This window comes from Rhopalosiphum maidis, chromosome 4 (assembly GCF_003676215.2).
Source record: "Rhopalosiphum maidis isolate BTI-1 chromosome 4, ASM367621v3, whole genome shotgun sequence".
Taxonomy (NCBI): Eukaryota; Metazoa; Arthropoda; class Insecta; order Hemiptera; family Aphididae; genus Rhopalosiphum; species Rhopalosiphum maidis.
Window position 1 is genome coordinate 18,775,864 of NC_040880.1, and position 12,242 is coordinate 18,788,105.

General features: G+C 25.8%; 1 protein-coding gene across 1 annotated transcript; it reads left to right on the forward strand.

The window, feature by feature from the left end:
* The first annotated feature begins 6,217 nt into the window (after positions 1 to 6,217).
* LOC113549531 (RIB43A-like with coiled-coils protein 2) lies at positions 6,218 to 12,132 on the forward strand. The gene is made up of 8 exons (XM_026950879.1): positions 6,218 to 6,272; positions 6,647 to 6,806; positions 6,922 to 7,062; positions 8,649 to 8,812; positions 8,880 to 9,120; positions 9,205 to 9,435; positions 9,987 to 10,093; positions 11,991 to 12,132. Exons 2-8 carry the CDS (start codon positions 6,684 to 6,686, stop codon positions 12,130 to 12,132), a joined length of 1,149 nt encoding a protein of 382 aa, XP_026806680.1. The 5' UTR covers positions 6,218 to 6,272; positions 6,647 to 6,683.
* The last annotated feature ends 110 nt before the right edge of the window (positions 12,133 to 12,242 follow it).

Consider the following 12,242-nt stretch of genomic DNA (forward strand, 5'->3'; position numbering starts at 1 on the left):
TATTGTGTAATTTAAATTATAAAATTATAAAATTTACAATTTTAAAATAATCATATTAACTTGATTTAAAATTAAAATACAAAAACAAACTTATGTATGTTAACCTAGAATCATATTAATACACTAGAATATATACCTATAAATAATTATTGATTAAATAATAATATATACCTTCATATATATTGTAACTGCTGTGACGGTTTAACGGAGCAAATATTCACTGACAGCCCTTAACTGTATGGGCTATATGGGCTTCTGAATTCAACCACTTAAATTTTTTTAACAATATTAAAAATGAAACAAAAAATGATTCGATGAACTCAAGGAATGATTTTTCTTGTACTCTGCTGTCGACTGTAGTCTGTAGACTGTAGTAATAACTAATGACTAATAGGTAAGTACTACGTATAATGACAGACAAAATAACAAGGTAATATAGTTGGTAGGTACTTATATAACACCGGTTATACCTCAAACGCATGCCCGCATGTTGACTATCTAAATTATAAAATCCATGTACTTATCTATTTCTAATGTAAATAATTTTAAATATTTTAAATAGTACCTAGATAATTTATAATAACAATCAATATTTTTATATTTTTTATTCATCTCTGGATCTCTTTTCTAAAAGTTCTATTTCAATATAAATATTTTGCTTAAACCAAAACTTAATAGTTGTAATTTTAACTATGAGCTTTATAGACAAGTACAAAATTATTCAATGATTAATTTTTATATAATTTATTTATACTTAATGCAATTAACCCAAAATATTTATAAAAAATGAAATTTATTCACATAATCTTCAACAATTATATTATTAATCTCTCTTTGTAATGTTTGAAGACTGAGCCATTAAGCCATTTCATTATATTATTTTTTATAAAAAGCCAACATTCATCAGGGAGACGGGGACATTACCTATTTTATACATTTAATTATCTAGAATATAAAGTATGGATTAATGTTAAACTTAAAATAGTTTTAATAAGCGTCTTGGAGAATTTCTCGGAATGGAATAAGACGGTAATTTTTAAAAGAGTTTTGGGATGGTGCTTATGGTAGAGCAAATTATTATGGGATATTTTATAGAAAAAATTATCTTCGTCGAGTACTAGTATATTATTCTTAAATCTTTTTGGAAAATATAATTAAAAATTTAAAGCAAAGAACATTAGTTTATTTTTGGAAGATATAATATTTTGAAAGATTTAAATTTTACTAACGTTGGATATTTAGTATTTCTCCAAAGCTTTAGATTACTTAATAGCTTAGAATTAAGACCATGGTCTCCCATATGGGATTTAGGAGAACTTTGTAAATAGATAATTTTATTTCGTGATGGTTTGTACTTAGCACGATTCAAAGCCGGTTGTTTAAACTTTAATTGAAAAGACAATGTTTTTGATTACATGTGTTATAGGCTCAGGTTATATAGTTAACGATATATACTAAGTATTTAATTGTTTACAAGGATAGAGCCATGAGAGAATTGAAAGAATAACGATTCTTCGAGTTCGAATATTGAGAAATTTTTAGAGTGAACATAATATTATTGTAATTAAACTTTTCTTAGATGACTTTAAACCTCTAATCGGTGTACTATTTTTCCATAAAATACAAATGGTTTTATGAATATGCGGATGATAAAATAAGAGCTATTTTGTATTAATATAAATATTATAGCTATATGTCATTATATTAATATAATATAACTATATAAGTATATAATTAACATAGACACCTACTTATAGGTACAATATAGATATTAAATATTAATAAATTATTATGTTATACCCCCGGCATAAAACTTACACTTTTTATTTATTGAAATTATTATTATATTTATTAATTTATTCTTTAAATCTTAAAATTACTAAATATTAACAATAATATATACCATTCATCGGAATAATTTTTGTTTTTGAAGATTGAATTCAGGTTTATACATTCACTTGTACATAATAGTTATAAGCATAGATCGGATTTATACACGTTTAAAATCTTAGAAAGATGTTTTTATGATTTATAATTTCATTAAAATAATCTTTAATATTATTATTATGCATAAATATTGTTTTTTTGAAAAATAATAGTTTTTTATAGAAATGTATTAAATTCTGAAAAACGAATAAAAGTATCAGAAAATGTGGTGTTTTCAATAATAAACATGGAAATTCTGATTGAATGGCATAAAATTCGATTTTTTTTTCTAAAATTTAAAAATTATCATACATTTTTTATGCAATTAACTTTATAAATTTTTTAAGATAGCTATTTTGTTTATCAAATTGTTCAAAAAAAAAATACTAAAATTGAATACAAATTGACCAAGTTAAAGCCAATGCTATTTAAGCATTCAGTTAATATTTATGTTCTAAATCTATTTGTATTGTAATATTAATAATATTTGTTGAATTTACATAGAATTCGTTCGCGTTAATACAATTGTTAAAAAATGGATATAAAGCACACATTTATCAAAACAATTAATTTGTTTTGGCTAAAAAATCAAATTATTTTGAATAAAATAAACTTTAAAAATGTTCATGTAACACAATTTGTCACAAAAAATGCCATTAGAAATGCATGCAAATGGAAAAATAGATGAAATTGCAGTCGTTCAAAGTTCCGCGTAGCTTGAAATTAGATAAGACAAAGAAGGTGGTTTGAAAATTAGATAAAAAGACCAAAATCTAACGAACCAAGTACAAAACACCAGTTTAGTTGTTAACATATTGCAGATAAACCCATAATCCATATAATTATAATAATAATATGAGCATAATTGAATATACTAATATTTATTATTTACAATTTCAATAATTGTACGAGTCGAGTAATTAAATGTGGACACCTAGTATACCTATCCATTTTCCATTGTCCATGTCTTAGAGTTTACTTACATAAAATGTATGTCTATAAATTTATGATTAAATTTTTTTACGATACAACACTCAACATTTATAAAATATAATGCAAGATAATATTTATCATTGTTTAGTACCTATTATAATTATGTAAAAACAATATAAAATATATTTGTGATAACGCCCCACATAACAGAAATAAGATAGAGCAATAGAGGGAGACCCCTCTAAAAGAGATTAATCCTGCTAATCAGTACTTTAGTAAATATACCTATAATACCTAAAAATAATTCAATCATAATATTGTTTAAAAGATATATACGGAGTGGAATCTGATGAAAACGGACTGGATAAGAAAAATGTTATATGGACTTCAGACGTTAAACGGGTAACTCCAGAACTCGATACAGATAAAATCGAAATTGAAAACGTTGTACACATTAACACATTAAAAGTAAACATTACTGTTAATAATATCATAAGAATAAGTTATATACATTAAAAGTTAAACACAGTGCGTTTGTATTTCAAGTGTAGTTTTTTCAATCTATTAATTTGTTATTTTAATTTTTTTAAATGGATAACTTGCGTAAATCTAAAAAAAGCGGATAGCTCCGTCAAGTTGTAAAAGTGTCAAAAAACAAAATGTATCTAAAGTCAATAATTTTTAAAAAAAACATTAAAATGGTAAGTACCTGCCTAATTATTTTATTAAATATAGAGTTGATTTTTAGATCAAAAGGATATTGCCCCCTCCCCTTCGAAGACTTATCAAATCTGCTACTGTCATAACGTGTATTTTGTAAGAATTGGGTGCATATTATTTTTGTATACAGGGAACGTAGCACTTCGATAAGTGAATTATTAACACTTGGAAAGTCTGCAGAAACTCCACTAAATTATAGTGATGCTACGATCTTACATATCTTGACATCTCTCTTAAAACAATAACACCTTCAGCGGAATTGAAAGTAATAGATTGTTTTTAGGATGAGTGAGTATTTGTATGAAGTGAATATGTGCATACCTAATGTGTATGTATAATAATTATATTATGTATAAATGTATTCTATACATAATTAATTTATAGTTAACAACTTACGTACTATGATCAAATAATTATTTAAAACGTATATGACCAACGAAGCTTTACAATTTTATAGATTTCTAGGGGAATGAAAAAAAAAAATTATAATTTAATCAATTATTATTATAGATTATCGTACTCCTGGTATTAGTGGAACTGATAGTAATTTTGAGCAGATTATAAATAAATCGGCTTCCATTTATTCAAATTTTGAAAACATCTATACAATTTCAAATAGCAATAAGATACAGAAGATGACAGTAAATAGAATGAATAACGTGGAATTTAAAGAAATGTAATTTGTAAACATCAATGAAGTATAATAATTAATAATGGTATCCATGCAAGTCTGTCTGTCAATCTGTCATACCTTCAGTACCAAAAGATAACTATAATACAGAATTATGCAATATCAATGTTTATAGGTGGAAGAGTATTAATAGTCAGAATACCAACCGGTTCATTGTTCAGGGAAAACTGTAAGTACAAATATTTATCGTATAAACGAATTTGAAATGGCTTATTAAATCTATTTTTGTTATATCGGGTGATAGGCACGTAAATAGGTGTTTATTTTTAGGAAAAGGGGTGATTAACCTTTAGCAGAATAGTTGAGGCTTAAAAAATGTACAAAAACTGTTTTCATCGTTGTTACGGAATCGGTTACTTACCACATTCGTGGCCATCCGCCATCATAAATGATCATAATCAGAATTCAAATTTTTATATTTTTTATTATTTATCAATTACTACAATACGATCATTGGTTGGGGGGTCAATTGCTTCTAACGTCCCCCTACATTACGTATCTGACGGGTGATTCACCAAGTATGCCCCAACCATTTTTTTCAATTGATAATGAATATATTCAAATTTTTATTTACGATATTTTTATAAACTTACAAACCATGTTTTCAAATTTTTTCTGTACTATTAATGAAATATCCTGTATTCCTGTGATGGCCATATACAAACTTCTGCTACTCAGTGAAATTGTATACTTGTGTTTATTATATTAATTGGTAAAATATGTATTTATATTATTTATCAGACAGCTTTTGTTCCACCAATACTGAGCTGTATACTGTATGCTTAAAAATTTATCTGAAATAAATGGCGACGACTGACGGTCATCGTTCCGAGTGTTTCGACCCATTTTCCATAATCGTTGTACCTACGATACAACGCGTCAAAAATGTTTATAATGTTTGTAAGTCGTTTAATTACAAACACTGCAATAAAATGTGAACCATTATTTAAAATAAATTCAGTACCCGACTAAAAACGTAAAATTTAGGTAAAAATAATAATAATCTTAATCTCTGTGGTATAAAATTGATTCGTATAAGCATAACACCATTTATTCTGTATTATGTATGTTGTATGTATATTACAATATTACTATTTATGTTGTGTTTTTAATGACTTTAAAGATAAAAATAATAATAATCTACATATTTTTCAATAGATTTTCTTACTGCAATGTCTGTAACTTGGAGTTTAGTTTCTATATTCATAAATATGTTTGTTTTGCTGTACAATTTTAATAGCAGAAGATATACATCGTGCAGCATGAACATTTTAATACTATATTATACTTTAATATTTAAGCAGATACAATAAAAGGGTTAATGATAGGTTAATTTAGGTTCTATGGCAATTTGCATATCATACTAGCTGAAGCAGAAAATTAAGACAATTTCTGAGATTCATAGATGGGTTAATCAAATAACATAACTTCTCTTTTTGTCATACTTTAATGAATTTAAAAATACTTACCATAATTTATCTAAATATGTATATATTATGTAGTAGCCCACGAAGTGGCAACTGAATTATACAGTTACTTAATAATATACTTAATATGTGAAAATTATTTAGTATAATAGTCGGTATACATACTACATAGAAGCACTTAGTTCACGAATAACATTATAAATACTTATTTTTTATTATCCACTTATTTTCCAAAAATATTTGTTACTTATCGTTTTTTTTTTCAATACCATAAATGTATTTATTTACTAGTTATATATTCCAATAAGAAACCTACGTAGAAACACTAGACGTTTAAATAATACACCATGTGTCCATATCACTATAATATGTACTTATTCTAACAACCCAAATACCTGAAATACCCATTATTCCAGAAGTATCATATAGTCTCAAGAATTTACCTATGTAAAAGTATTAGTTAATATATAGCAGCGCCAGGTTTAGTGTTTCGCGGGCCGAATAAGTCGGATGAGTATAATTGCATAATTGACATAAATATAGCAAAAAATGAGATATCTACAACTTCCTTATATGTCAGCTGAGCTTCTGCATAACAAATTATAAAAATAATATATTTTATATTTTTATTTTTTAATATAAATAATATTTAATACATTTCTACAGGACAAATTTTTGCCTTAAGCAATGCTTAATTTTCTTATAGAATAAATAATAATATATAATTAACTAAATAATACTGAAAAATTTAATTTAAATTATTTGTTTATTGAAAATATGAGAAAATATCGATGTTAAGCAAATAATTGACTTGTTGTTATGCTGAAGTTAATTCGATATACTTACGTATTTATGTTTCCAAGTCGACGTTGTATTTGTGTACAAAATATATACATTGTATTTGTTTAAAAAGAATACAAACTATATACTTATTTATTTTTCTCTTCAGGTAACAATTAATTATAGACAATATAGTATTTAAAAATATGATAAATATAGGAAAACCATTGCCTAAAGATCACGCTGAAGTGGCTAAACATGTAAAAGCAAGACTTTTTGATGAAGAACGAAAAAAACGAATTTTCAACCCAACTACTAGAACTATTGGCGTAAGTTACTATGAAAACTTATTATAAAAACTTATATTATTTTAAACATTAGTTATACGTATTCATTTACACCAACTTGATTTTTGAATAATTGAATACATTTAATTACGATTAGATCGATAAGGATGCTCTTGATAAGCAAGTCCAAGAAAAGAAAATACTTCGAGAACAAGAACAAGCGAAACACCAAGCATATTCAAACAAATTATTACAAGATTGTGCCACATCGTTACAGCTGGACGAACAAAATAAAAAAGTAACACCATGCCACTATAATATTTTAAAATAATTGTTAGATTAATTATGATAAAATTATATAAAAATATGAAGCATTATCTACTAAACTTCTTAAAAAAATTATTTACAATAGTATTCTAAAGTAAATTTACAGTCTGCTTAAAATTAACATTGTTAAATACCACTTACCGCTTCTAACCTACTTGTTTTGCATTATGTATGAATAAATATTTCTACTTTTATTTTTCAACTCCCACAAGAAACATTCCGGGATATTATAATAATCTATACTTATGGTAATTCATAATATGAATAGTATAATAAAATTATATTGTAATCTGTAGGTAACGACTTAAATTGCTACAACACTTCTCAAAATCTCAACTTTATATGTTTACATATCATATTATAATATATATTTATTTTATTTTATTAATTTTACAATCTTTTCGTACATCGAACTATCAGAAATGTGACGATAGAAATATGTACATATAATAAAAAAAGACATGATACACGTACCTACAGTGAATCAACCTCCTACTAGATGAACTTTAATGATATATCGGTAATATATGACTGAAAAGAATATAGCAGTATATTATATATTCATATACCTGTATTATAATTTATAATAAGTGGGCATAGTTATTACTTCAGTGTTTTTATACCATATCATTTAGAATTGCAGAGGATAGGCATGTTTTTCTATAATTATGTAATTTTTAAAATTTAATACATGCAACAATAATAGTCTTGTCCTAAATAATGTTTTGAAACACAAAATGCACATACAATTAGATATGTGTCACTTTTAGTGTGGATACCACATGGTGTTTAAATTTTTAAATGTTTTATGTATAAATACATCGTTCTAAAAATTTAAATTATTCAGTTAAATCCCCTTAATTGGGACATATCAGGCAGTGATCTATCTGTTCCCATTATTTGACTGTCCCAATAAACTGATGTGTATATACGAATACATTTGTTCGGGACTACATATTTGTTTCCATAAAGTGGAGTCTACTGTATTATATAATCAATAATAATAATAGTATTAGGTGCATAGATTTTTTATTTTTATTTATTTTATTTATCACGCTTTGTTTCCTAATTATATATATTAGTAATTTGGTAGGTTAGTTTTATATCTATACAATTTAGGCAAATAAAAAAAAGGGTAATATTTAAACTACGATTATAGATAAGCTATTAACAATAAAATTATACAAATGTATGCAATATTGAATTATTTAATTTATAATCATGGTTTTTGGTGCAAGATATTACAAAATAGTAATATCTTGTACAAATTTACACTGATTAGTAGTAGGGAACATTACACTAATCTTGGTAAACCGCAATGTTTTTTTTAGATTTTCTCTTAAATTCATAATCGTACTAATTCATATTTAACTATGTAAATCATACTTGATGAAATGATTATCTTTTTTTGTGGGGGTAGGCAGGTAGGCTAGCAAAATAACTCATTTATCAAATTTATATAGTTGATTTATAAAAATATTTTAATAGTTTAACTGCTTATATCCTTTATGTTTTTAAGTAATATTAAATTTATGTTTTATATAATTTTATATTTAGAAACAAAAAGAAATAGATTTAGAGATCTTAGAGTTCAGAAAAAAATATCAAGCTCCTGAAACGCGTAGGGAGTACGACATATACGACCCTCTACAATGCAGAAAAAGTCAGCCTAGCCGCATTGGTGACGATGACCCGAGAATTACGTTGTCGTCAGTTCAACGGTATGTATAATATATTATAATGATGCAAATAAACAATACATTTATAGGACAAAAATTTCTTATTAAGATTTGAAGGCGAAGAGGGCATAACAAAAGAACAAAAAGCGGAACAAATACAACAACAGCGTGTGTGGTTAGAAATGCAAATACGTGAAAAAAATATGACTCGAGAAGAGAATAAAAACGTCGAACGTACGTGGCAAGAAACCGAACACACGACAGTTCAACGAGCAATGGCACTTGCATCACTGGAGAATGAGTGTAGGAAAAAATTGATAGAAGCAAATTACCGATACAACCAAGCTCTAGTGAGTGTTTTTGAATTACAAGACATGTTCGGCAGAGCCGACAATCGACATGTATGTACGAAACGATTATTTGATAAAATTTAGGCATCCGAACAAAAAATGAATAAAAGTATTATGGAAGCCGAGTGCAACGAAGACAAAATGGCAGAAGTGTACAATGCGATCACTGGAGACTTTCTAACGGAAAATCCCGAACACGGGTTTAACAGTGCTTTAGGGCCAGGAAAAATATCAACTTCGCTCTATAAAGGTTTTACGCCGGCTATGAAACAAGCAATATACGATGAACAAGCTAATCAAAGAGCAGAACTTAAAGTATACCTACTATCTTAATGCATTTTAGAATAAATTAAAATTACAAATGCCCAACGTATTATACATTATTATTTATTTATTCATTGAAATTTAATCGGGTATATGATATATTTTACTCAAGTAACATACATAAACAGTTATTTAATTTTTAGGGGTAATAAGTGGTACTCAACAGATAACATCAGTCAATATCGTTTTCTTTAAATATGTAATACTTATTTAACTAATTAAAAATAATAATTTACTAACAATATATATATATAAATTTAACATTAGAAATTTAGAATAACAATTCCTAACTTTTGTCAAAATTTGTATTTTAAAAAAACTGAAAATTATTTATTTATCTTAAGTTAATTTTGAATATTTTGATTTATTTTCTAATTAACTAAAAATATTTCAAAATTGATAGGAATCGGTAGATATAATATTTTATGCCCCTCCGTCCGTGACGTGTACTTAATTATGTAACTATGCAGGGTACTATAGGTATATCGGTAATAATAATTAATAAATAAACAGACAATAATTATTGATCGTTACAATTTCAGATACGAAAAGAGGCATTCGATAAACAAGAAAAAGATTGGGCTGAACTTTTAAATATACTGGCTAGATGCGGCACACTGAATGATAGAGAAATGCAAAAGAAAAAAAGGTAAATAATATTTTGTTGTAATGTAAAAAACGAACATTTTTCACCACTTAAAAAATAGTTTTAAGAAAGTTATTTTTAAATAAAATATAATGATTGATATTATATAATGATTAGCGGTGACTCGTAAAATAAACATAATGTGACGTTTTAGCCTTACTCCTTATTAGTGGCTTAGTCCTTACCCAGTTAGTAAGGCGAACACTTGTTTTGTGACCCGTGAGTCATACTACGCGGTCTCACTGAAGGAAGAGTTCACAAGTTTTGATACATAAAAAAAAAAAAAAGAAGAATGCTAAATGGTATTTTTCCCACGAATCTTAAATATGTTTTTGGGAAGGAAAAACAATGAACTATTAATTAATTTTCAGCGATTTTGTGTAAGTGACTATTGTAACAAAAACCTAAATAGTGTTATGAAAATCAACTTCGTGAAAATCGGTTAAAAAATAAAATAGTATCCAGCTCAAAAACATATTTATGTCAATAATAAGAGTATAGGTAACACATTAAAATAAGAACAAGAATAAAAATATATTTGAGAATATATGTGTAAAGTTATATTGAATGAATATTTTATTAAATTTGAAAAGACGAACAGGGAAATTTACGATAGCAATAAAATTATAATTTTTTGGTTGGCAAAATAAGGGTAATTGAATACATATATTATATTAATAATAATAATATGTAGAATAGTGCAATAATTGACTTAATACATACTATTATGTGGATATTGTGTAATACAATGATGATAATAATATTCATAGAATTTGAATTTATATGATGATTATGGGGATACTCATGGATAAAAATAGATGTTTAATAATAAAGTAATTTTTTGGATATTACTTTAGCGAAGATTCTCTCCTACGGGTTGCATTAATATAAAATATTATGTATTTATATGATATTATTTTCATTTTATTAGAGAATAATAATAATGAAATGATGTGTTGGACGGTTTTTTTAGTTTGTTATAAAAAGTTAATTTTGCAGTATGTAGGATTTTTTGAAAATATATTACTTTTTTATATAACTCAATAATCTAGTTTTATTCCACAGTACTTATTCCTGTATTTTTTTTTTCATACAACTTTATAATCTAAATGTATACTACTTATTAATACTTTTCTAGCCATAAAAATATTTAATTGTGTTATTGTAAATTTACTCACGTATATTTCATGTTCTTAGTTTTTTAAATTCATAGCTCTAATTATTACATTAAAACTGATTTGAATTTGTGATTATATCTACTTGAGACCGATCAGTCTACTTTTTCCAATTTTAGCTCCCTAATTCATAAAAATTTAGTTTGAATATTTTAAAATTTAGGAATTTTCAAACATTAATTATTCGGAATTAAAATCAGAAATCTTAAAATGTGAACTGACCTATCCCAAGAAGACATTATACCGAATTCAGAATTATTTTCTGAAATATTATCACATTATTAAATCGATCTGTAGGATGGACAGAAGGTACATAATTTTAATCAAATATCAAAATTCTAAATATAAAACCAGTCACTAGTTCTGGATCGTTCACGCGCCGCAATGCCACGACGGTGACTTGTGCGGGCGAGTGCCTCGTGCGTAGGCGTTTCATTTTCCGGTGCAGTGCGAGGATAATAATATATTCAATAAACACTAATAATTATTTACTAATAAACTACTACACTCAGTTACAAAATAATGTACTTTAAATATTGCCTATACTAAGCTTCTTAAATAATATACACCGCCACCGATCCTTTTAGATGATTTATTAATTAAATATTATCTAAATAATACTACTAGTATTATACTAGTTTAAACTATTATTTATAACTATAGTATTTTTGATTGAACGCTTTTAATTGCAAATATTATATTATATTATATTTATTTATTTTTAGAAATTTAGAAGACGGAATAAAGGACTTCAACTTAGTTCTAGCTAATGAACAGAAAAATAAACAAAATTATCTGAATAACGTCCTGTATAAAACGAAAGCTTCAAATGAGTTTTTCGATCAGTTTAATAAAACCACTAGATAATTTAAATAAATTGTGAAAGCTTATAAATTAAATTAATTAAATGCTAGTAAATATAATGAAATACATTTATATTATTAAAATAATAATAATAAGAAAATAAATCACTCTAC

Coding starts and splice junctions, on each gene's coding strand:
- LOC113549531 (XM_026950879.1), top strand. CDS start 6,684: ATGATAAATATAGGAAAACCATTGCCTAAAGATCACGCTGAAGTGGCT. Junction 9,121..9,204: donor ACCGATACAACCAAGCTCTA/GTGAGTGTTTTT, acceptor GATAAAATTTAG/GCATCCGAACAAAAAATGAA. Junction 10,094..11,990: donor GAAATGCAAAAGAAAAAAAG/GTAAATAATATT, acceptor ATTTATTTTTAG/AAATTTAGAAGACGGAATAA.